General features: G+C 36.2%; 1 protein-coding gene across 1 annotated transcript in view; it reads left to right on the top strand.

Moving 5' to 3' along the window:
- SYN2 (synapsin II) overlaps nucleotides 1–27,745 on the top strand; it is a 127,669-nt gene that overhangs the window by 68,172 nt on the left and 31,752 nt on the right. The window contains exons 6-9 of the mRNA XM_026066402.1: nucleotides 8,064–8,126; nucleotides 10,459–10,601; nucleotides 15,605–15,679; nucleotides 19,878–19,980. Of these exons, the coding sequence (XP_025922187.1) occupies nucleotides 8,064–8,126; nucleotides 10,459–10,601; nucleotides 15,605–15,679; nucleotides 19,878–19,980 (384 nt within the window). The remainder of the gene's footprint in view (nucleotides 1–8,063; nucleotides 8,127–10,458; nucleotides 10,602–15,604; nucleotides 15,680–19,877; nucleotides 19,981–27,745) is intronic.

Genomic DNA, 27,745 nt, shown 5'->3' with positions numbered 1-27,745 from the left:
AACAACTGCTCGAGCGTGATGTGTCTGCTTAATGATGAGAGCGATATGTCAGGCTACCCCTGCTGGGCACGGAGCGCTGCTGCGTCTCTGCACCCTCGCTGGTTATCTTGAGACTGTATTTTCTTAAAACCAAACAGACCAGAGAAAGTACATCTTCTGCTTGTTTATTGATTTAGGACTCTTCCTGCCTGTTTCTGGGAAAGAAGAAAATGAATAAAAAGCCACCTTCATTATTTCATTTTTAATTTCCTTTTCCCAAAGTAAGCAGAGCAAAATTAGATTTAGTCTGATGCATATTCCACAAATAAATTACGTGGAACTAGAGTGGTTAAATGAACTTTTCTTGGAGATTATTGGAAAGATAAATATTTAAACACTGAGTTTGAGGTAAGTCATGTTTATGAAATCTTTCTTGTGTGTATGTGTTGCTAATTTTTTTCCTCTTTTTTTTCCTATTGTGGCTTCTCTAGTCAGCTCAATGTTGAGGACATTAAAGCCAGCATGAATACCACCCTAAAAAAATTCTGTTCTCTCTCTCTTTTTTTTTTTTTTTTTTTTTTTACCGGTAAATGGCTTTTTTTAGCAGATGATCTTTGCTTAATTTTATTTTTATATGAAGCTTGATTACATTTTACAATATTTCTTAACTATAAGAATTCAAATTACATTTACAAGAATTAGGGTTACATCTCCTAAAAATATATTATATAACTCCAAACATTCTTAGAAAATACTTAAATTTCAAAAGAATTTATAAACCTTTGAGTAGTTTAATATATGAAAAATTTTTAGGATTCATCTTAAATAAATAGACTTAAAGTGGCAAAATCACAGGATGACACTGTAGTAAATAAGACTCATAAACTTCAGAAAATTTCTGAAAGGGAAAAGATAGGTACTATTTACATTACATAAGGAAAAATGCAGACAGTAACACAGATCAAGACTGTATAGTCTGATAGTCTACTGGTTAATTAAATAACCTTCATGTCAGTGACGTAGAGGATAATAGCGGTACCTCTTTAGGTAACTATTATGTTAATATCTCAAACTAGAGTACTTGTTTCTGCAGTAGAAAGCATAATACAGATTTATGAATCTTTAGGTGGCCAGATAATTAAAGATTAATAAAATAAAATGAGTAAAATGAAGGTAGATTATCTTACTTATCTTTGTACGCTCATACTGCAAAGAATCTTCAATGTTCAAACACTGATGCAGATGAAATGGTAACAACCAATGATAATAATGGTTCGTGCTATTGAAGCCAATAAGAGAATCATGAAAGCAGCTGGGCTTCTTAGATTTTCACGCTCACCTACTTAGGAGAAGTGCTTCTGACTGTAAGGTAACTTTACTGTTACTGGGTAACTTTCATGCGTGAAATTTATAGTCCGTGGAGTAGGTTGGTCAAACAACTGAAGTATCTGTAACGGTCAGAATTTAGCAAACAGCATCTTATTTTCAAGCCTTAAGCTGGTTAAGAGTAAATGGGCTTCATAACTAAATAAATAAAAAATGGAAGTGTGTTTAGTGACTGGTCATCATGTTTTATATAGAAAGTGTTATCATGTAGAGAAACTGCCTGGTTTCATCATCTGGTTTGCTAAGTATGTGTGTACATTTAGGAATCTCTCTCTATATATATGTATAGATGGGGATGGCCTTCCAGTCATTGAACCTGCACAGGACTGGGTATATATGTTCTGTGATCTAAAAGTCAATCTTTGAATTAGACAACTCCTTCAAAATTATTACAGTAAAACCATATCACACCCTGCAACTAACTTAGAATCTATTCAGGGAAAAAAATTACCTTAGTAGTATTTCTGACTAGGAGCTTTAGGTTTGGCTCAAGTTTAGAAAAGAATAAACTGACAAAGCAGAAATATGGTTGTAACAAGGGGATGTCACGTCTCTGATTGCTGCACAAATCCTAAAGAGTGAACCTCCATTCACCAGACTAATAGTGTTGCCAGCTGCCTCTAATTACAACGTATGTTTTGTTTCTTTTTAAAACACAAGTTAAGTTTATTTTGTCAGGTTCATTGGAAGGACATGACTCTCGTTGATATGTTCAAGTAACAGGATTTTTTTTGCTGCTGCTGCTGCACTGGAAGTATATGTGTAGTACAAAAATTTCAGCATAAAAAAAATCATATTGATGAATTCAAGAGGGGAGAATGGCCAAGAAGCATTAATGCAGACTACTGATTCTACTTTTTATTTTTCATAGAAGTGCACTGAAAATATGGGTAGCAGATAAAAAAAACATATAGTGCAAAAGGAACGCAGTTCTTTATGAGCATGACATTAATCAGATAAGTATTTATGAACTTTTGTAGCTTTGTTAATTAACTGCTCAGAGTTCAGAGTTGTAGCATCTATTTCTATACCAATATTTCAATTCAATATTTCCACAGAGCAGTTTTTATGTCGTTCTTTAAACGTCCCAAGTCTTCCCTCTCCCTGTTTCATTTGTTGCTGCTTTCTGCCAGCTCCATCTGCAAAACCATTACATTTACAAATGCTATCTTTTTTCCAAGTTTCATGCCCCACAGGATCTTCTTGCTTCTTTAACACCTTCTACTGCACTGCAATTCCAAAATGATAATCTCAACAACACGAGCATTGTAGCCTTATTGATTTTTGGTCTGTTATATATTGTGGGCCAGTGGATACACCCAGATTTTTTGAATGATGCTAATGAATACTTGTATAAATATTCTGTGTGTGGCTAAAAAACTAAATCTTCCAGAAGAATATGGTTTCCTTCCTTTTTCTCAATGAGAACTCTAGCTTTTACATGTTGATCTCTAGCTGCCTGGGTATGCTTAGTTTTGTTTTCATTATTTCTAGAATTTACAGACCAGCTAGACAAAATTATACATTATTTCAGCTGTTTTTCAAAGTAGCTTCCAAATCTGCCCCAAACTGTAATATGTTTTGTCCACAGCCAGTTAGCTCTCTGCCACTGTACATCTGCAGCTTTGGGGCCTGGAGCTTTCAGAAGGCTTTTGTTCCTGAGCAAGGTTTGGAAGCCACGCTTCTCATGGTTATCTGAGGTGTCAACAGCAGTTCTCTCGGTTCTTGCTTGTTCTTTTTGAGCACTGTATCATTTCATGTGTCTTTTTTACCACTTTAACTTGGGAAAATTTTCTTATAGCAAAAACAAAGACTATTTGGCAGTATTTTCTGAAATTGGTTGAATTTTCAGCATTTCTCTGTTTGTTCAGTGTAATCATTAATAAGTGGGATCAGAACAGAAGTTAGGCCAGCCCTGAGTCCTTCTTTCCTTTTCCTTTAGGAAAACACCATACAATGTATTGGAAATATCTTGACATTTCAGAAGAACAGTACAGTATTACATTGCAGATTTTAGGCATTTGAAATACTGACCAGTAACTAATGATTTGAACCTAATATGTGTTTGAACCTTATTTGCTAATCATCCTAGCAACATGGAAAGGGAGTGTTTGAAATACTAACTTACATGAACAGAAGAGTAAAAATCCAAAACATTTCAAGCCTTAATGAAGAAGATTTGATAATTTACTGCTCCCCATGCCAGCAGTTTCAAAAAGCTTTGTGGTGTCAAGCTGGCTAATCCAATAGAGGTCACAACCTGACTCTGAGACTTGATGACATGAGAAACTTGCTTCTGTGATGTTTTTCAAAACTATTTGCTTTGAATGCATGTTTGCCTTCATTAGTGTTTGTTCAGCATTTTGAGAATATTGGATCAAATTTTCCCCGGGTTTAGAAACTCAAGCAATTTAATTCCAGTTTAGGAGAGTTCTTCATCTGTTGTAAATCTAAATAGTTTCATTGCAACTATAATTACTTTGCTCATTGCCTGTCAGTAGTATGGGAAACAAAAAGAGCAAAAGGAAAATAATATATGTCATGGGCTTATACTGTACTGTCTTTGCTCTTATTGAACCAATATGAACAGTTCTGGTGACAAATTAATTGAAAATCTGTGACTGTGAGAGATGTTGAGGGATTGCTGTCCATATTATTATCAGTCTTGCACAGTGGCCTCCAGCATACCTGGAGAGCTTGTGGAGTCCAGGTCTCGCAGCACTTAGAAGCTCCACCAGGAGCCAGTTTGTCAGCTGCCCTATATCTGTGGAGCTCCATTGCAAATATATGCGTGAAAGATCAAATCTAGTCATTTTAGAAAAATCACTCCTCTGAGGACTAGGTCAATTAACTTCAAATACGTTCATGTAAAAAGAGAAAAAAATTAGGCTCATTACAGAATCAGTTTTAGTGATATTCATACAACATTAAGAGAATTATTTTCAACTGCACTACCTTGAAAATGATAAAATAAACTGTAGGTATGTAAGATAAAGTAACAAATAGTGAAGCAGCATCCATATGAAAGAGGAATACTAATACGTAGTTATTTGGATAGGGAAGAGATAGCTATGTTATTAAAAATATGGAAGTTTTTTTTCAGATAGGATATTACAGTCACATTTTAAACTCATAAATGCTGTAATATTTCCATTATGGATTTAATCCCTTCTAATATTGAATCCCTCATTCTCTTTTGTCCTTGAACTCTTCAGCAGTGTAGTTAACCGAGACTGGGTTAGACTTCTACCACGCAGACAGGTGGCTGCTTTGCCAAGAGGTTTTGGAGTATTGCGCTACTCAGTAAGACTCATGTCCAACATGAATGAGCTCCCGATTTGAAGGTGCCCTGTGGTAACAACCATTAGATTTGTCTGGTCATTAAGTATATAAATTTAATTCTTGCTATTAATAAATGACAGAAACTCTTATAATGAGTCATTTCAGAAAGGAAACTTCATTGCTAAATGTTTCTCAGTTTGAAATTTAGGAATATAGACTTCTGTTACCTAGATTTTAAAAGGATTCTGCTTCAGCAGATTTTTTACTCCTTCCTTTTATCTGCACAGCATAATATACTTTTTTACTCGCCGAGGGAGCATGTCTTCAAGTTCACAGATCAAAGTAGTGCCAGACTTGAGCTAGGCAACTTACTTGGAGTTAAGGTTCTTTCGAAATGAAACTCCACAGGTATTATAAAACAACAATGTGAGAAGTTAAAACCACTGAAGTGAAAGCATATAGACTGAATACATCTTTTGTAAGTTTTAGGAGCTGATAAAACATTTTAATACTCAATGACATTATTTTGAATAAATGAAGAAACCATTTTAGCAAACATCAGTAATATAATAGAAATCTAAACTGCTTTTTAGAAAAGATTCCCACAAAGAGCCATGGCAGTTTTTCCAGTTGCTACTAATTTTTGTTACCAGTCCATTCAGCATATTCATATGTACATAAGGAAAATAGATTATATTTACACTTTTATTATTATATGTGTATGCAAGGGTTCATGCAGTATAGTTCCATCTCTCATACATATAATTTTGCCAAATTTCTTAATGCTATTTCTGTTGCTGGTCTTGAAATGTTCTCTTTTGAAAAATTTCCCTCAGTTTTAAATTGTCACAGTAGAATTTATACTCTCCTGAATTCCAAGGATCCTGTAAGTTTTCGGTGTTAGCAGCATCATTTTATCATATCTGATGTTTACCCATGTGTGTTTTGTGGAGAACAGAAATTAGCATAAAAGAAAGCAGATTGGGAAGAGGTGGAGGAAGGACTCAAATCATTTATGTCTTCTGTAATCTCAGTGAGAAATTCCAGTTTTTATTATTGCTTGCCTGAACAATACCATGCACAGCTTGAGATGAGCGATGGTGAAGCCACTGCTTGAGGGCCTACACATAGTGCCCCCCACATCGGGGCAACTGTGGGGGCTGAATGACATAAAAGCAGGAATAAAGGAGAAGCAGTTCAAAAACCAAAAATAGTACAATTTCACCAGCCCTGGATTCAGGGGCCTGCCATGATAATAGATATAAATAAGAAAAGCACTGGGATACCTTAATGTTTCTCTGCCTTCTGTGCTGCCAGGTTTTGGCTGTTTGATTTCTGAGATGCAGTGTTCAGTGCCTTCTTGTCCTGCAGCGCTGCTGCGCTCTGTCTATACTGGGATGTGGCGTACCACAGGAAGCCTTGCTGTTGGACTCCAGAGCAAAATGAACCCCATAGCCTTAAATGATGTTAGTGCATTTTTCTAAGGGAGAAAGCAAAGAGTTTCTTTATATATATATATATATATATATATATACACACACACACACGTATACAAATATATATATACGTGTGTGTGTGTGTGTATAAGTTAGTGTTTGTTCCTGTGGTCCACAAAGGATTCCAGAGCTATGGACTCATGGGAAAATACGTGGTCCTCTTAATTGCAGGAGTGCCATTTGTATTGCTATAGTGAGAGGCCTGCCAGCATTTCCATTAAACCCCCCTTTCAGTGGTTTATAGTTCAATCATAAAAATGTGCTGCTGTCCTTATGAAGCTTGAGTCAGGCAATGATTTGTTCCCCCCCGCCTCAAAACTGAAAAAAAAAAAAGCTGGTTTTAAAGTATGGAAGCAATAAATAAGTAACTAGATGTTGACTACACAGGACTTTGCATTCCTACAGTTTAAAGAGAACTTAATTTTTAAATTGCAGTATAGCTGACCTTTACTCTATGATGCTTTTGCAAATGTTTTTGGCTATGCCTTTAACTTAGATTGGTTAGACTGAAACAGCTCTGTAAAAGACAATTAAATGTATTTTGGATCAAAGACCAGCTCTTGAAATGGTCCCTTTAATAAGAATTAAATAAAAACTTTCAAAGTATTACCATTTATTGATTTCTGCAATGCTAGTCTAAGTATCCAGACTTTCTGCAAAAAATATGTTGCCTTTACACAGGCATTGAAATATGGCCACCGCAACTAGGCATATGTAGTGCACTAATATAGATATAATAGATAGATATAATAATATAGAGCACTAAGGCTTTAGAGTTTAGAGCTTTAAGAATTTCTGAATGGCCCGCTTGCCTGTGGCTCTATTCCATGATTTCGAAGCTCAAAGCTGTTCCGGCAGAAGATAAATCTATGACATCTTTGTTTAACTAACAGAATAATTTAACTAGAGATTGCACTAAATTTGTCATAATTGCAAGTCTTTAAATCAAATTTGAACTTCTCTTGAAAGGACTTATTCTAGCCCTGCTTTTGGGTTTGATGCAGAAATCAATGAAAAAAATGATCTTTAAGGAGATGGTGGTCTTTCCTCTTTTTCTTCCCTCCACAAACACTATATGAAAATGCCCACTGGGGTTAAAGCACTAAAACCTGTGAGAGAAGTCCATGAAACTTCCTACAGGTACAGCATGTGCCATTAAAAAAAAGTGTATCTTCCGTCTGACACTGAATAACTGCCTTATTATTGTGATTAAACCCTTACCTTAAACCTTACAACTTCTAAGAAGCAGAAGAATAATCGATAGTGAAGATTGAACTGTTCAGTGCTTCTCCAAAACAAGCTCTAACTAAATAATGGCAAATATTTAGTTTTTAGTGATTTTTCACTGGAAGGATTATTCCCTGAGTCCTAAACTAACTTAAAAAATATAATGTATCTGTTGTGCACATCACTGCTCCAAAGAACTTTTTTCTGGTATGGCTCTACAATAAAAAACCCAACCATCTCTCAAAATTTTACCATGTAAATACTTAAATTTTGTTGAACCTAAAATAAGCAATGTCACTTGTAATTTTGCTATCAGCTGAGATACTGTAAGTTGAGTAATTTGTAACATATCCCAGTTCAGTATAAATAACACTTAGGTTTAAATTAGCTGTCCGAACAATCTGTGGATACCTGTTTGAATACCCATGTGGCAAGAACAGCTTCGGCAGGGCTCTTTGTGGTCGTGTTTAAAGCAAAGGTAAAACTTCCTGCAAGAAGGAGGAATGCACCAGTGCAAGAAAGATGTTCTTTTCCCCACGTCAGTTTGATACATGTGGGCAGGATTTAAGAGACTGGAAAAATATCCTTTGAATTTTGCATGGTTGTGTAAAGAATTTTTCTGAAGTGATCTGTATTAATTCTCTAGCCCATGATTATCATTCCTAATATTATCTTTTTTGTTTTCCCTCTTAGCTAACAATGCCAACATTTCCTGTTGTTGTGAAGATTGGACATGCTCATTCAGGCATGGGAAAGGTGCAGATGCTATTTATTGCATATTAGGAGCTTGGGTGTTTGTCTAAAATAATATGCATGTTTTTTTACTTCCTGGATATTTTAACTTTTCACCCATCTGAATTCTGTCTTAGATCCCTGCCCTTGCAAACCCTGCTTGTGTATTATTCAAGAAAGCAGCCCTATTTAAGAAAATACTTAAAACACACGTGTACATTCTCGGGCAGTTTATGTATTGTCCTATATAGGGATGGTTTTAGGAACATGTTGAGATGCTCTCCCGAAGCAGAACCTTATTTCTTAATTTAGCTGACTGCAGTGAAACTATTTAAGAGTCGAATTTTGCACAATCTGGCTTTGTGGGCCTGGGAATCCAGGAAAGTTTTGCTGTCATTTCCTCCTAGTTTCAGCTTGATACAGAATTTTTCTTCATTTCCTGTCTTAATGTATTCTCTATGGTTGTTTCATACCACTGCGTAACTGCTGCTTTCTTTCTTCAAAGTAATTGCATTTCAGTGGTGAGTATGGTTGTTTTGATATTACTTATCTCACAATGATGGTTCAAGGGACATGATTTAAATTGCACTTTCACTGATATCAATGAAATTTTTTAGTCATTATAGATTAACCACTTTCTCTCACTGAAAACTCTTCAGAGTGCTTTAAGTGTTTTGTATTTAAAAAAAAACATCAGATGATAATATTTATCATCTTGAATCTTGAAAAGTTCCATGAACATACAATTTGCCACTGAGCAGTAGAAAACTGATTTAATTGCATTTTATTCAATAATTATGCAACTTGTACTCTATGTTATGTTCTTTTGCCTATGACTGATTGTTTTAGTAAGTACTTAGTAAGTCAGTGGAAATTTGGCAGCCAACTTAATTGAGACCAGAATTAATCAGTAATCACTTAAACTGTAGCTTTTGTGGACTGTGTATGTGAAGAATTAGAAACTGTATTCTGTACTTTGAATATTAACATCTCATTTATAGTAAAGGGAGATAATGTACATAAGTGTTCAGCATATCAAATATCTAAAAATAATAAATCTAGATTTTCCTGGATATAAAATAATTCCAGTCCCTAAGGATTAAATGCCAATCATTTGTAGTAAAATGCTTAAAGTCAGAGTCCAAATACAGGTTCTTCTCATACCCCAGTCCTGCCTAAAAACATCGCTAGCAGGAGTGTTTGCATTTGTCATAATTGGACTAGCATGTACTATTAAGTTTTCAGAAAGTGAATTGAGACCAGGCTTTGGGTCTGGTTTTGTGGCTCTCAGATGGCAAATTACTCTGTACTTGCCTGAGAGTTGAGAGCAAATACTTGGGCCTTCCAACTTCTGGTGGCTTCACCAGGCCTCCATTTAATCTGCACGTCCTGTCCCACAGCTCCTCGCCTGTGGGCACTCTGGCTAACAGGTTTTTAAGTACCAGGTGACGGTGGAAGCAAACAAGACACTGGACTTTCAAAGGATTGCAAGCATTCCTAATATTAGATAGCATGAGAAATACTAATCTCTGTCTCCTTTACTCACCTTTCTGGAATGGACTTTGGGTCAATGTCGTGTTAGAGTTACAGTTTCCCTTTCCCATTTTCTACCAGACCTCTCTTCTAAGTCACTTTTTTCCCCTACTTTAGCCAGCTTCCTTTGACCTGACTGAAATCACCATAGAGATGTGCCCTCCCTGTCCAAAAGTAATGCCTCTCTCCCTCTAAGGTTTCCTTCTCCCTCCCCCACCAAATCAGTATTTCCCACTTTTCCACCACCCTCTTAATTTAAGATGTTAAAGTTTGGTGGGTTAGCCCATTAGCAGTCTCATATGCTGTGTTCTGCATCTAGGAAATTCTAAACCTAGAGAGCCTGACTCCTCACAGAGAACTTGGGAAAAATTGGAAAAACTAGTTCTACTGTCTTGAGCCAACCCTCTGTGCTCCATGTGAACAGGCACTCATCAGGATGTCACGATCTCCTGGGAGATGCATGACATTGGTTGGCTCCATACACACTAACACATTCATTTATATGTCCAGTTTAGTAAATCAGCAAGAATTCTGTATAGATTAAAGCAGAATAAAATACAACTGTCTGCAAATTGCTTTCTACAGCAGAACAGGAAAATATTAATTTTTCCTAGAAAAATAGATACCTTAATGTAGGAATTTTTTGTCATTTTTCTGGATAGAATCTAGAAATCAGATAAAATATCCAGTTCTTTTATATAAACTAATGCTATCAAAACCCATATTTCTCATGAATGCCATTTGCAACTGAATTCTACATTTTTTTCCTAACTGCTGTTTTTTCTCTTGTATATGCTGTTTACTTGTGGTATGACGACTACAGATCAAGGTAGACAACCACTACGATTTTCAGGACATAGCCAGCGTGGTAGCACTTACTCAGACCTACGCCACTACTGAACCTTTCATAGACTCCAAATACGACATCAGGATCCAAAAGATAGGCAGTAACTACAAAGCGTACATGTGAGCCAAAAACTTATCTTCTTTCCTCCTTTTATTTCAAAATTGCTAAGCATCAACAAGATTAAGACTGTTGGATGAGTCTCTGAATTGAAATGTGATGACTCCATGTCTCCATTGTCATACTCTTTGGAAAGAAGGTATTTTAGACTTTCTAGGTTTATCAAGGCATTTTTTTAAAATTGATTGTCATTGGGAGGAGGAGAATAAAACAACAGGTGAGCCTGCCACAAGGGTTTTCCTGCTAACATTTATTTATATCTTCATATAAAGAAATGAGCAGTTGGAAGGGGATTTGTTTTTTATAGAGGAACATGTTAAATCAGATTTCCTTCCATCTTTTCACCCACTTAGGTCAAATTTTCTTTTCCCTCTAAGGATATTTAGATGGCATTCATTCACACAAACCTGAATGATAACCTTACACTAATGGAAGAAAGTGCTGTACTGTAACAGATGTAAGAAAAATTCTAATCTTACAATGACCTTCACAGATATAGATGAAAATCTATTCTAATTTTAGAAGAGCCACTGGAGGTTGCATCCGGTTAAGAGATCATTACTGTACCAGAGGCTAAAAGGGTGTTTCAGAGACAACTTTAACTAGAGCAGCAAGACAGATTACCATATATCAGTTGAGCTATGGTAACTGTCTTTCTGCATATTTTTACTCTATTTCAATTATCAAACAGCGTAATTTGACATACACTCATTTCATTTATGTTTAAGACAAGTCAGAACATCTCATATATTTGTTCCTTCATGCTAACAATTCTGATGCAAGAAAAATATACCAAAACGTAGATAAACACACACACACACACATCACTAGGGACTCCTGTAACATTGGAGATACAAGAGGTTTCTTGTATGTTGACATTAGAATAGAAAACAGTAAAATATAGTCAGATTCTTTATCAGTAAAAATCATTGAACTCCAAACAACCCATAAATATTAAGAGAAGCAGAAGTGGGAACTGGGTTAAAGAAAATGCATAAAATGTTTTTTAATATTAAGGGTAAAATAGGCAGTAGGTCTCAATTAATTTAGAAACAGCCAGCAAGCTCTGTCAGAAATGTGGAATCCTTTGCCTAGGACAGGAGGAGGGGCAATATAAATCCCTTTAGTTTGGTACCGGAGGCCCATGTACCCTGACTTCCCCCCTATCACATTGCTGTCATAGGATCAAAACTGTATGAGTAACTGCTGGCCTCTCTTGACATACGATTTGGAAGGGTCTTTGAGAAAGAACATCAAGGCTTAGGCCTTTCAAGAGCAGCTCAGCAGTTCAGCTGCCTCACTTGAGGGGCCTCAAGAAAGGATAACACAGAACAGGCTGGACATACACTGTTTCTGTAGGTCAGATCCATCCAGCAATCTGGACAGTCCACCCTCTGCTTTACTTTGAACGCACAACTATCTAGATTTTGCAAAAACAGTGTTGGAAATTTGAGTTGCACTAGGTGACCAATGCAGAGCATTGAAAGAACTTGCAAGGACTGAGAGGTTTCTGGAATCTTTTTAGTTACTGATTTTGAGTGTTCTTAGTGAGCTAGGCCAGAAACTCTGTAATTCAAGCTCCCTCCAGAATTTCAGATGTATTGGGCCTACCCCCAGCCCTACCTATAGGCATAAGGACCCAAAAGCAAGTGTTTCTGCATGATGCAGCTTTAACCCCTGTTTCTCCAGGAAGGTTAATTACAATTCCATTTGTTTGCCTTACACTGGTTTTCCAAACTGTTGACTTCTCCTAACTTTAGCCCCATACCTGGAGACATCCATCCTACTTTTTCTCAAATTGCCATTCTCTTACACTCTAAAGTCCCATCTCTCCTGTCAGTTCAAACCATATCTTGGTCCCAGTCCCACCTCTTTCCCAGAACACTTCTGCCTTTCTGTCTTTTACCCCCTTATACCCTACCCTTCATTCTTCCTTGCCCCAGGTTGTTTCCTTTCCCTTTTATTCTGCACTCAGTCCCATTCGATGGCCTTGCTCTCCCTCTGCTTCCAGTTACGACAGCTGTCTTTCTCTACCTCAGACCCTTTCATACAACCATTTATGCCTCTTCAAGGCTAAAATAATGCTTTTCTCTCTTGCTGGTATTTTGATAGGCAGATTTCTTGTGCTGTGCATTACTCATCTCTCTCCTCCCCTGTTTATAATATAGAGCTGATTACTCTCTGTCTTACAGCTCTGAAGTGGCAGTCTTTGCAATAAGGCCCAACTGTTAATGCTTATGACACACTTCAAGATACCAGCAGAGTCAGATGCTATATTAGTAGCTTGATGGTCCATTCCCTGTGGTAGAACTCAGAGCATTGCATTTCATAGGAAAGGGCCCTATATTTTCCTTGACTTGAAATTAAAATTCTGTTCAGTCTTTAAAATAACATTTGTAAGAATCAGCCATGGTATATTTATCATTTTTAAACATAAATGTTTCTTCTTCCTAGAAGAAGCAGTTGGCCTAAGAGACAGCAAGAATAAGTTAAAATGACAGCACATTCTTCCTACCTTTTATTGCTTTTTAAGCCTGTACTCCCTAAAAACTATGGGTTCATCCAAATGCTGAAAGCCTACCAATCATTTTTTCTCTAGATTCTTTCATACAGTTAAATCACAAAAAAATGAAATAGTGATCCATTGTTAAAAAGCATCATGAAAAGAGAATTATTTACCAAATGTCTGTAAAATTTTTTGTTGCATACATATACATTATGTCAGTAGTATATTGTTTTACAGCTGGTTCTCATTTTCTTCTGTGACACAGGAACAGAGTACTTAGAGAGTTACCACAAAAAATACCAGCTGAACATTTATTTTTGTAGTTTAAAGAGAGTTATTAAGAGCTTCAGTTTTATAATTCTGTGGGAAATTGTGGTATGAGTGGATCCATGACTCACAAAACACTGGTGCTTGTCATCTGTCAGTAGAGATTATAGCCAAAAGGCAACATTGGATCCCTCTAAATACCACAGCTCCTCAGAAATACTTAACTACACTAGTACCATTACAGAATTCATATGACTTCAAGGAAATAGAGTTAAAAGGGCCAAACACAATAAAAAATAATTCCTTCCCCATCTCCCAATTTTAAAGCAGTTCTTCATATATTGCAAAGACCAACTCAAGTGAGAACGTGTTAAGCCTAAGGGTGGTGCACTCAAACACGTTAGGAGTTGTTTTCTCTATTATTCAGTATTTAATAGAAGAAGAGAAAATAATGATGCAAAAACACATTTAGCAATTATCAGAACAGAAGCACAGAAGGTTGGGGGAATCTAAATATTTCCATAGAGGAAGTCATATATGAACGACCGGAATTGTATCTAAGGTTTAAAAAGCCAGGTGGTCTGGTCTGGTACTTCTGCATGGTCTAACCAAACAGCTCTGTTGTTTTGGAGTCTTTCTTTGTCACACACTTAGCACTGGTGGCTCCACCCCACAAGCTCCTTCTTTGCATTTAAAAGATAGTAAGAATATAAAAAAGAGGGAGGATGTGAAGAGCTTGCCGAGATACTCCAGCTCAGTCTCTGTGCATAGCACTCCACTCAGGCGTCATCGGGTCCCTACAGCGTCATTACAGCCAGCCATGCGGCCGTATTGAGACTGCTTCAGATTCAACAGGGAACATTTCAGGCTTTCAAGTGAAAACATGCCTTAAAGCAAACCACCTTTTCTGCTCTACTCAGCTGTGCGGCGATTGCATCAGTGCAGTCAAGGATCTTGAACTAAATACTTGCTAAAGTCTCCAGGGCAGATTATCTTTTTTTCCTTTTTTTTTTTCTGAACTGATCACATCTTGCTTCCTAAAAGACAGCTTAAATAATACTGCCCTTGAGAAGTCTTCAACAGAGTTGGATTTTGACTTATGAAAAGTATAATCTCTCTGATGCAGAATATGAATGTATGTAGGATAGCAGGGTAATGGGCTTAATAATTAGTTGCTCTGTAAATGCACACATGCAAATAGATATCACTTTAAAAAGTGACCCTGAAATCACAAAATAGCCTTATTACTGAAAAATGTTGCCTTACATGCAGAACTCAATGTGCACCTTCCCTTTTCACTAGTTCCTCCCACATCAACAAAGAATATGCTGCCTTAGAAGGACTTTATGCTTTAACATTCAGCTAACTTTACAAGACTCCTGTAGAAAGGTCAACATTCCCCCGCAATTGCTATTGACCCTCATAATTAGATTAATAGAAAAATGGGAGAATATCACTACTGCTGCCTAGTATACTTTTAATAAATTACAGATGTTCCTGTTATTCTACTAACTGGAAGCAGTTCATAATTTGTATCCTTAGCCTATTCCCAGTGTAGTATTTCTGTTTCGGAAAACAGAACAGCCCTAGTAACAGTTCTAAAGTCTGGGAAAAAAAAAAACAACTTTATGTTAAAAGATTCTTTTTTTCTTAGAGATAAAAGTGGTAAATTTGAGCCTTGAAATAAAGCTGTTTAGATTACATGAGTAAACTAGCAAAGAGAGAAAATGGGATGAGAAACCAAAATGCAGCTCTAAAATAGGTTCTAAGATCACACTTAAACTTTGGAGAAGTTACAGATATATCTTGATTTAAGTATTGGGGCCTAACTCTCCAGTGCTATGGATCTGAAATGAGAACCTGTAGTATATGAAGTAGGAGTATAGTATGTTACAGGCTATTCAATTTATTTGCAACTGATAACAGCTTATTGCTAACACTTTCGCTTAGTCATAGCATTTTTTTTTTTAATCTTAAATGATAGGGGGAACACAAATCTCACAGCATTGTCATACTTCATAACATTCCTACAGTGAAGTGAGCGTTACTGACAATTGTGATGCTTGTTAGAATTCTTCACTTTTTAGGTGACTTTATAATACTAAGCTGCCAGATATGAAAAAGATGTAAATACCGCTACAGTATTCATATGAAAATCAGGAAAATTTAAGAGAGAGTGAAAATATAAAAATAAAAATGTTGGCTGTCTTTGTAATATTTCCCCCCTTTCAGGAGGACTTCCATATCCGGCAACTGGAAGACAAACACAGGCTCTGCAATGTTGGAACAAATTGCTATGTCAGATAAGTAAGTCAAGTCTCATGTATCACATTGTTGATGTGCAATTCACGGTAAAGGAATGTCCCCTAGTTCATTTCGGAAAAAAAATTTTGAATTAGATGAAGGAAATGAGCCCAGAGTTTCCATATGAAGTTGTCCCAGTGTTAAGTACCCAAATTAAGTACCAGGCTTAGGTGCTTAAGTGCACACTTGGGTTCCTAAAGCCACTGTGCACCTAGAAGACTACTGGAATTCCCTCCAGAAAATCCCATTTTTCAGCTTCAACCTTCCAGTCATTTTCACTGGTTCATTTGCCTTCTTCCACCTAGTGATCTTCCTTTTTCCCCCATGCCACAGTGTTTTAAACTTTTTGTCTTCTGTATCTCTTGTAACCAAGCAATCTGGTCTTAACTTTGCCTATTTAAATCATATTTCTCTTTTCTACTTTCAGTCCAGCTGAACTGCTGCTTTTTCATTTTTGAAACTTCCACTCAACTGAGTGAGTTTTTTCCCCCAAATGCTGGGATATACTGAAGCTTATTTCCCTCATGTCATCATTCCAGCACTGTACTTTGGCTTACTCTGCTTTTTTTTTTTCTCTTCCATCCTTACACTGGATACTTTTTTGCAATCCAGTCAATTACATTGTCTTTGCAGTACCATTTTGAAACTCAAGTCTATGACAGCAGACCTCTCAATATTGCGCATTTGCTCCAAGTTCCTCCACAGTACCTAGGCCTCTTTTTCCTGCGAAAGAAAGATGTGACACTCTTTGATGGCTATGAATTTTCTTTTGTTCAGCTTCTCCAAAGGTTTCTACCTGTGGGAGCTGAACAAACTCTGTATAATAAAAGTGCCATTTTAAAGGTGTTTTAAGTCCAAAAAAATGTTTAAAGTTCAATAGTAGTCTTTTCCTGTTTTTTTAAGTCTGGAACCTACAACAATTTGGTCCGTCTTACGAGCTAAGAGAAACACAGGACCTGAACCATTGCATACTCTGAAAAAGCTGAAAACAAATAAGGGAATTAGAAATCCCTGCTGTCCAGCCCCAACCCCTTCTGTCTAGACTGTGTCCTCACTGATCTCCCCTCGGCGGACAGAGGGGAGCCACATTATTTTCTCATTCTCATTTCTCTCCCACCTTCCTTGAAAAAGTGAGGTTATGCCTTCACTGAGAGGGGAGAAAAGGAGTATTTTTTAGTGTGTATAATTATGGTCCATGAACTGTTCTTCTATAAAAACACAGGCACTTCAGTTTTGCCATAAGGAAAACTAAACAATATCAAGTATGGGCAATGAGTATAAAAAGTTAACCTTGCCTAGCGACCTCACTGTAAATGCTTTGTTTCTGCTTCCATTTTTGAATGTAAGACGATTAAAGCACAATATATACTTTCCTATAAAAACACGCTAACCAACAAACCAAAACAAATCTTCTTTTATGCTGATGAAGACAAAAGCATAGAAAAGATGGATGTCTTCTCATAGCAGAAAGGGGTACGTATGCTGTATGATTACACTCTGAAATGTGCACAGCAGAGCAAGAAAGAGAAGGGAAAAGTGAACTTTTCTGAAGAAAGTTAAGTTTTAAAGGCATACCAAAAGCAATCAGATCCGATGTGTGCGCATTTCAGCACGTTTATAATACATCTCATGATTTAAAAAGTGTTTTGGAAGGCTTAGCACTGACGGAGTTGACATTATTGACTGAATAGAAACCTTAGTCTAGAAATACAAAAAGAAGAAGAATCTGGAGCATTAAGAGACAATAACTAAGCAGAGAACAAGCACATTTCAGTGTTACATGTTCTTATTGGCCCCTCCATTTCAGACAGGCACTGCTCCCCAGCTAGGATCAGAAGGATATAGACCAATTCTAGTCGTGCACATCTCACCTGGCGCCCCAGATGTTCAGCGTCAGCCAGCCACAGCACAAGACTGTATTATCAGTCAGCTCTGAGGATGCTGCGCACTATATTGGCTCTGGGAGAATAAGAACTGTGACCGCAGGTCAAACCCACTGTGCAAGCCTTGAGTTTCAAACACAACAGGCCGGTCCAGCCAAGACCTCTCTTTCCAAATGTAACTGTCGTTTTCAGCTCTGTGTTTGTTGGCAGAAGATAGACTATTAAAAATGCTCTTCATTCCATCTGATTGATACTTCAATATTTTAAAGATAATGTCTTCAATTTTTTCATATAAAGTCCAGATATTTACTACTAAGGTTTTGCAGTCCTCGTGACTTGCTAAGATGCACATTGGTATTTTACACCAAAAAAAAGTTGTTTGTAAGCAAATGCATGCAAGCAGTCCAATCAGTCGGTGCATCTACAGATGCTGAAATTGTCAGGCATCCAAAAAACCCTCTCTTTTTGGACAAAAAGTATTTTTCTCATAGGAAAAAAATTATTTTCTTTGCTAAAATGTTACCATCAGGATTTTTTTCAAACACTTGTATCAATTTCCATGTGTTCTGCTTTAAAGAGAAACTTTTCCACTGGGGCAGGCTTGATGTAAGAAAAGATACAGAATGTGAACTAATAGGTTTACTTGGAAAGGATGCTATTACTGAAGATATTTATATATGAATAAAAGCTTTATTCCTCACAGACCAGCCAGTAGTTTCCTTTGATCCTACAGTGAAGTCAAATGCTATGTTTATTGCATCAGTTTTTTGCAATGGAAAATACTATGATGTGGCAAATTTATCATCATGGCTCAAAAGCTGGATCAAGAAAGAGCAGGACATGGTCTGTAAAAGGAAATAGCTCTCATTTAAACTCAAATAGTGAGTGAAAAAAAATATGATAAATGACTGCTTTAAACTGATTTTTTTGAGGAAAATGACCTTCAATTGGTGATATCTGTGATATCTGGCTATATAACCTCTTTCAAGAGCATATCATCATTTACTGCTGTCTAGGCACAGCTATGCTATTAGTTAATGAAAGTTCTCAATGCTGTTTTGTGTCTATGAGCCAATGTTTGCCACTGAGCAAACATATACAACTTACATCACCTCAGCATGCTCTCAGTGAAGTATTACGGCTCCCTATTTATATCACTAACAGTTCTGTACTTGATCACAGGAACTGCCTCACTCTCTTTCTAAGAAGTCCCGCTTCATTCCTGTGTTAGTCAAATAATCTCTCTATTCATAGGATGGATAAAGGTCTTAATGCAAGAAAAGTAAATCACAACACTGCTTGTAGAAGGGGTAAAATGTCCATTCCTCAGTCCATATTTCTTACCATGAGGTCAGAAATGAAATGCAAGAGCTCATATGTTCAATACTGCATGAAAGGCTATCCTTTTTGTAGGATTTGTAAGCATTCTTCATAATTCTTTACAATTTCTGTTGAATTTTAGTGTAATTGTCTATAACCCAACGTGAAAAATACTATGCTTGGCTGAGTGTGCACAACTTTTACATAAAAGTGTCATGCAGCTGTTTCTCTTGTATCATCTTGATGGTTGTTTTGTCTTACTTTTTCTTGTGCCTTGTTCAGTGATGTATTTATAAAGCAATCAGCGCTACTTTGGATTCCTGCATAGGCATTATGAAGCTTGGGTCAGTCATTTAAGACATAAACTCTCATTCTAGTTTCCCTGATGAGAGAATAAAAACCAGCCATAATTAAGTACTCTACCAAACCTAGTAGGTAAGAGGACTGTCACACTTGGATTTGTGCACAGATACACAAGTCTGAATTTCGCAGGGAAGTAGAAGCCCTGTCGCCTACTTTCTAAAACTCCTTGGCATCACTCAAGTCATAAAAATTGGTCAGATGATAAATCCTCCTTCTGTGGAGTTCCCAAATAGCATTTAGCCCCAACTGTCAAGTTGTACTAGCATAAGGGCAGTGGAAACACAGCATGGGATATGGCTACACACTATTTATGTTTCAGCATATCTGATCTTCAGGTTACTCACAGTTTAGAGCAGACACATGTTTGGACCGATATGAGCTGGGACTGAAGCCAGCGTAACACTACGTCAGGATATGGAGCCACAGCTTTTATGGGTTCTACTGGGAAAAGCAGACTAACTGGGCCAGTATCTCTAAACTGCTATTCTGGGAAATGCAAATACTGTAAAACTGATGATACTGTGAAAATTCTGAATTTGAAGCAAGCATTATATAAAATACATTATTAGGTTAAGCCTGTATAAACACAAGAGACTGATGAGATACTCATGGAAAAAATTATTTTTATATAACAGGTACAAGCTTTGGGTTGACACCTGTTCTGAAATATTTGGTGGTTTGGACATCTGTGCTGTTAAAGCTGTACATGGAAAGGATGGAAAAGATTATATTTTTGAGGTAAGCAATCCAACCCTTTTCAGTATATGCAAATACAAAACTTTTGTAATGGTTAGGCATTGGCTTGTTTGTGTTTCAGGAAAGGCAGTGTATTTTTAAGCAGTGTTTAAATCATAATACAAAAGCCACATGTCCAAGTTAGTGGCAACATTTGCTGGAAAATGTAACCATATCATATGGTAATGTTTTTTAGTGTCTGAGGAAATGTTCACAGACTACAAAACAAAACCAAATGTAGATGTCATATTTTCCCAACCCTTATGATTTCTTTCCTGAGCAGACTTACCAGTCTTTCCTGGAAGACTTATTGACAGCACTATCTCAAGGGAACCCCAACAAAATTATACCTTTCCATGGAAAGGGAAATTAAGAACGAAGAGGAAACAACTTTACTTTTTTCCAGCCTAAATGTGACCTTTAAGATCTGATTTCTTATGAACCATCAATCTAGAAGATGATGCTGTAGATCATTTGGAAAAGTTTAAGTTTCTTATTTATCTCAAGTTTACTATGAATAAATATAACTCTGTCTAGCCATAAAATAAGCTATCATAACTTGCATATCACACAATTCAGGATTTCTTCAGCATCGTCCATATTCTTAGAATTTTATTCAGACTGTAAAGATTTCCAGAATCACCCCATTCCAAAACAGATTCATATTTGCTAAAGCAAAAGCAAGATTATTTTTCCCAAACTATGGAAGTAATCTGGGATCCAGAAGGAGATTTTGGCTGGACCCTCTATAATTATGTGTATCCATTTATAACATTTGTACATACATATGTGTATCCATAGATAGAACCACTGCATGTGTACATAGAAGTGTACATTTTTGTTTTGTCACAATGTTAAACAGCTCTGCTTATTTTCTTCTTGACTAGCTTCACAAAGAAGCAGTGCAAATTTGTTTATCACTATTGCAAGTGCTGAGATCTCCCAAATCAATCAATAGCAATTTAAAAGGCTCAGCAGCTTGCAGAAATAAACCATCAGCAAAACAATTAGCATTGATCACTACCTTCTGAGATACTGAGGAAAATTTGAGGAAAACCTGTTTCCTTGTCTGCCTGGCCACATCAGAATTTATTGTATCTTATTTTATCAGGATGCAAGAAGTATTCTGTACTAAACTGCCTTTTTTTATTCCTTCATATACTTCAGTGCGTGTCCCCAAAAGTTCCCGCTGAATCTGTAATGCTTGTCCCAGTGAAATCTGAGATTTGAAAGAGTGAAAAAACATGTTTTACTCTTTCTGAAAACAGGCCCCTCTGACTTCTGATGAGACAATATAGAGGAAATTTCTGAGCATAACTTTTGTCATGGGTGTGACTTCACTGTTTGCCTGTGGCCGTGGGTATGTCTCAGACATCTTCTGCTTCCTGGGAAGGTATTGGTGTCTGCTTACAGATAAGCTCCTCTCCAGCAATTGGTCTTTGGCAGCCTCACACGTCATTCGAAGCTTTGTAGGATACTCTGCATACCCTATGGCCTCTAAATGTCTCAGAGGATGAGTCCCTCACTCTCAGAAAGACTCTCAGTCTTTCTGCACACACCGATTTATTTGAATTCATTACATTTGAGATAGTTCATGCTGATTTGGCTGGCTTTAACCCAATAAATTTTGAGCATACAATTTTAATTATAAAGAAATGTAAATTATTTTAAGACGTAAGATTATGCTAGTAGTCAAAAACCAAAAGAGTGTATGCAAAAATATAAAACTAGACTAGCATTGCGTTTAACAACTATATTCCTGGAACTGCAGGTTCAAGACGTAAATCAATGTTATCTCTTATAGACTGTAGCTAAAACTAGTCTGAGGAATGATTGGCATCAACCTACTCTACATAGCTGCTCCAACTGATTTCTTTTATTCCCTACTCTCCTTTCATGCTGCTGTTTCTGTACAAATGTAATTGAACTTTTTCTGCTCCCAGTGGAAATGAAGGATGTCTCCTCTATTTTAACATTTGACTTTTTTGTTGCATTCCTCAGTTAGCAAATTCTTGTCAGACTAAATGGACTTCACTTTCATTCACTGAACTTCTTGATTGTTTCAACATTTTTGATATTGAATGATACAGTATCCTGCAAATCATGTATCATGAGAAATAATATTCATATATAACATTCCTGCTTTTTGAAAGAGACTACACACAACACATTAAAAATGCAGATGACAGATTAGGTAATAGACTGTTTTGTCCAGCTTGCCTCTTCTCTACTTACTGTCAAGCTTTAATATTTCTCTGACTCACTCCATGAACATACTGAACAATTTTTCAAATTCATGAGCAAAGCCAGCAAGCATCATCAGCTTCCACTTAAGTCAGTGTATACACATTAACTTTTTACATCAGATCTGGGTGCTCTATTTGGTAGGAGGAGAAGGGGGAACAGTTTTTCAATAAGAAAATTGCTAGTGGAAATTATATAATGGACAGAGTACCTCAATTCCTGCTTCTGAACAAATGCCCTAATTTTCCATGCCAGATACATTCATACTTTTAGCAAAACAGAATTTTGGGAGCTACAGGATACAACAGCAACCGGCTTTATAGAGCATTTTAAGTAGTGTGCATAATAGACGTTGCAATTAAAAGAGTGGATAGAAACATGATAATTCTTGCTGTTTTACAGAATCAGCTGAATTGTTTGGAAGATTGTAATGCTCATCAGCAAGAATATTTAGAATCTGTATAACCCATTGAAATACAGAATTGTTTGCAAAATTCACACCCACCAGAACATCTGTAAAGCTTACTATCAGTTGATGCTAAAAAGCCAGCTTCCTTCAACAGTTATCACAGTATAATTCCAACAGTTATCACACTATAATTCTATGATACAATAAAAGAGCAGAAGACTGTCTGTACCAGTAAAGGACAAATTCTGTCTTTTGTGTAATTTCAACATGAGAAAATAATGGCCTCATTAAAACTAGCACATACATGCTTCAGTCAAGAACAAGTAGCTGGGCAGGACAATCAATCTGTAAATACTGGGTTTATACTTCAATTGCAGTCCCATATGGAAAGCCATACTCTCGTGTTTTCACAGTGACTGCTGCAGCTATTATGGAGCCAAAGCTTTCTGTATTACTGTCACTTTCATTCTGCAGATATGATCTGGCAAGAAACACATGAACTTCCTAATGTATCAGATAATGTATATAGATATGATCTTTAATTATACGATATGATTTTTAATTTGGGACATTCAGCCGCTGTAACCACCAATAGGAAAGCATGCATATATTTCAGTCAGCTTAGAAGAGTGAACCTGAATTAGGGTAGAATTCTACTGAATTATCCTTCAGTTCAGTATTCTAGGCAGAGACTAACTTCAGTGGGATTTTCTGCAATAAAGTTGGGAGAATAGCATTTGACAGGAGTGAGTCCTTCATACATGTTTATGTTCCGACAAAGGTGTTCAGCAAAAGCTTTAGGACATGTATAATCCAAGACAATTGTTTTAAAATACTCAAAGTGCTTAAGTATTATATATAATACCACTTCCGCTGACAAAAATCCTTTCTGAACTAATATTAAAATGTATAACATTTAAATGACTTTCTATATGACTATTTCTAGAAGGTTATTAATGAATTTCATATTATCCTTTCCTTTCCTTTTGTATCCAATATCAATAATTTTATTATTTTAGTAATGCAGCTGTTCTACTGCTTTGTAATGGTCATTCTGTCATTCTTTGTTTTAACATTCAGCTTTCTTTCATTCCCCCAAAACGTGGAGCAACAAATTGTACCAGTGTCTGATATTACAGAATCAGTACAACATTGTGTCTCATGAATCTAATGTTCTAACTGTATTTCTTAAAAAACACTTTAAAGTGTTTCTTTATCTATGATCTAATATGGTACACTTAGATTGCAGGTAAGAATGTGTTGCTTCTTAATGTTAGATCATCAGTGTTAGGTCATCATGCCCTACTCTTCAATATGGTAGACATTTTTTTCTATTTTAGACTTACTAAATTTTAGATTTATCTAATAGTTTCTCTTCTATATACATTTGATTCAAATAGTAAGAATGTTTACATAACTTACTCTATTTTAAAGCCTTATGGCCATTCAAGTTGCAAAAAGTGTGTTTGCTGTATAAGTGGAGACATGTCTGATCAGAAGTAATATGTAAGGATTAGACAACTAAACTGAAATTAAAAAAAAGAAAGATGTTTAGTAATACTGAAGTATAGTTCTAGACACTTATTTTCTGCATACATAAACCTTCTTATGAAACATAGAAATATACAGATCCTGATTACTATTAGCTTCTTGTAAATGTCTCCCTAGCAGGACGTGCATGTTCCTTTGACCACGTAGTTCTCTGTGTAATGACAAATACCAAGAAATTGCAGTATAAGTACAACTTCTCACGTTTGGTAGATTTGGGTGCCAGTTCTGCTCTCCAGTGCTACTTTGTGCACCAATCAGTATCTTCTTACTTCTCCAGCCACCCTACAGACTTCTAGTCATTTGAGTGAGCTGAGGCCAATACTACTGTTAATTTCCAAACATTATAAAAAGGATATATTTTCAGTGTACCATCCATCTTTTCTTTCCTGCCACTGAAGGAGAAGGATATTATTTTAATGTACTTGACCACCTGGCTGATAATAACAGTTCTGTGTTTGCTCCCAGGCAAAACCATTCTGAGCTGCCTCAGTACTGTGCAGGGTTCCTTCTGGTTCTCCACAGGACAGACAGACTGATTGTTTTGCAGATATTTCAAGTGAATCAACCCTGCATCTAAGAAAGCAAAACATACTGCTATAAACAGTACTCCATTGGGAGTTGCAAAGGATGTCCGTGCCCATTTGTGCCTTCATGTTATGCAGTTGAGGGATATCTTATGCATCCGCAGGAAAAAAATCCAGACCAATTTGTCTGACAGGAGGGACAAAATACTGAAGTCATAATACTATTCAAATACAATACAGCCTCTGTTTTTCTGTGAAACATTGTTAAAAGCTCTCTACAATTTTCTTATATGGTAGCTGTAAGAAGTACCTTTACCTTTTAAAAGAGAAAGGTTTCCTAGAACACTGTGATTCTTTTGTTTTGTTTTTGTCCTTTATTTTTGCTAGGGAATAAGTCTATCATTACACTCTGGGTTTTTTCAACTGCCGTTTCCAATACATTCCACCTGTTTTTTTCAAACAGAAGGGTACTTTGTACAGTGAATACTTGGCTTCGCTAGCCATTTACTCTGACCAGAATACTTCACCTTAGACTGAGCATCTGGAAACAAGTTAAAGCCAAAGGAAGTACTGGCAGATTTACTTCCATAATCGAAAGGACTATCTCCAAAAGAGATACGAACTAATTAAAGAATCACTTAGCTAAAAGAAAGGGTTGTCAGGCTGATCAGGAAGAAGGCCAAGTGATTTTTATGTGGAGCAATCTTAGCTATTCATCTTTCACTTTTTAAATTAATAATTCTGTAGTTCTAATACTAGAAGGAGCAGATACGTCACTTGAGCATTGTTTCATGTTTCCAGCTCCGTTGAATATTATCTGTCATGACTCATTTTTGGAAAACAAGACTTCAGGGGAAACTAAACAAAGGCTCTTATCATGATGGTTAAAAGAAAATAAATGTAGGAGAATCCTTTAAAATACCCTCACAGGCAGTTGCCCAACTTTTGTTCAAAATTGAGTGGCTGGGTGGCTGCTGCAGGTGTCTTGCTTCTGCTTGCTTATTTTTACCCTAAGCCATATTAAAATCAGCTTCCTAATGGTTTATAACCTAGAGAGATGCAAACCCTTTGGTTTATATAATGAATATTTTCAGCCACTGCAAGGCAATAAGAAACTTAAGAAACAGAATGAGATATTTTTTGTAAGTGACTGTTAAGAGGAACCATTTCTGAAGGTGCTGCAGTCTATCCAAATACTAGAAAATATACTGCCAACTTCAGAGTGTAGATACTGTACATGGTCTGATGATACATCACAAGCACTAAGTATGCTGTCTTTTACCGACCTCTCTATTCCTGTATTCTGTGTCCTGAATAATACTGGCTAGAGTACATGAAGGAATACATCAGAAGGGAGCAAAGGCAGAAGAAACCTATAGTTCCTGCAGTATCTTTGCATAGTTCTAAAGTTGTGCTTTCTATAAAAATGCTAGATATACCATTCAATTTACAATTCAGACAGAGCTAAATCACAGACAGCTGCACAAGTTTAATGAACACAAGCCTGTACTTCCATGTTCGCAGAAGCTAAGCTTACTTATTCTTCTAGCGTAATCATTTTCAGTTCCAAAATTCAGCACCGGCTGAACTAGACAAAATAAGACACGTAAATGCATTCTGTTAAAAATATTTGATAATATAAAGGATATTATCATTTGTGCATCACAAATCATAGGCAAACTTAGGTTCGAAGGGACCTTTGGAGTTCACCTAGTCCAACCTCCTGCTCAGTGTGGTTAACTTCAGAGTTGCTCAGGACCATATCCCTAAAGAAAACAGGAATTACTTTGTACAGAGAGAGAATTTTGTTTCTTACCATGTCTGCCAATATTGCAGATACAAGTCTGCTATGAAAAGCAGATTTAAAAAACTTTCTAGAAACATAACCGTATCTTTAAATCAGGTAATTTGGCACATAAATATGTGCACTCATGACAAATAATAATGGCCATAATTTTTTTGACATATCTATTTGGCATTCCACCCATTGTAGAATATCTTCAGGTCACGCCTAGCATAGTAGGGGAACTAAATCCAGCTGTAATAGTTGATAAAGTCCTTTTGCAACTCAGAATCTCTAATAATTTCTGATCTGATACTGTAAGAAGTTTTGAACATTTGGGATTCTAACGTTACTCTTTTGGTGATAAAGCTAAGCTATAACTAAGACCTCATCTGTCTGCAAATATTCACATTTCCAAAACAAGGAAAGCATCACTAAATTTTCTGTCTAGGAATTAATATAACCTAGAAGAAATCTTCTATTTTAGAAATGTCTAGCTAGCAAGATACAGTTCTAGAATATCATCCTTTTTTATTAAGATTTTTTCCAAGAGGTTCTAGTGCATTAGGGCTGAATTCATTAATACATTCCTTTGTATGTGGATTTCATGTGATAGAATAAATTGAATTTATTCAGTGAACTTTTTTTTTTTTTTTTTTTTGTATTTTGTATTTTGGAAGTAACAAATTTATTCCACTGAAATTTTCCAGACATCATTCAAGTAGTACTGAAATTAACGGTTCTCTTAGGTAGAAAAGTAAGTGAAGTGCATCTAGTGACAGAAGAATTAGTAATGAAATACAGGAATTTATATCTATAGGTCCCTTGTTTTGATTTGAATAGAGCAATAGTTATTACTGACTGATGTGAATAATATTCTGGTTTGCATCCTAAAGAAGAATTATTCCCTAATATTTTAAGTGTATCATGTTTACCAGATCTGTTGTCAAAACCCCTGAAACTTTTTATAATTTGAAATTGTCAATATCACTTGTTATATATGACTTTCTTAATGCGTTCTTTTGTCTATAATGAACCATACTTAATTAATATGGGGATGAATGGAGGTAAAATTCATTGTGACTTTAAATTAATTGTTATTTTATAGATTAAACCAATCCGTTTCACATGTTCTCTTCAAAATGCTTGAAGTTTTCTCAGATGTATTAACTGCATTTTCTACACTTTTTTTAATCTACCAAGTTTGCATGAGTACCCACAATTCAAATTCAACCTCATCCATTGATTTTGATCAGA

This window comes from Apteryx rowi, unplaced genomic scaffold (assembly GCF_003343035.1).
Source record: "Apteryx rowi isolate R43461 unplaced genomic scaffold, aptRow1 scaffold_240, whole genome shotgun sequence".
Classification (NCBI taxonomy): Eukaryota; Metazoa; Chordata; class Aves; order Apterygiformes; family Apterygidae; genus Apteryx; species Apteryx rowi.
Note: the sequence above shows the minus strand (reverse complement) of the source record. Positions and strands in the feature narration are given on the sequence as shown.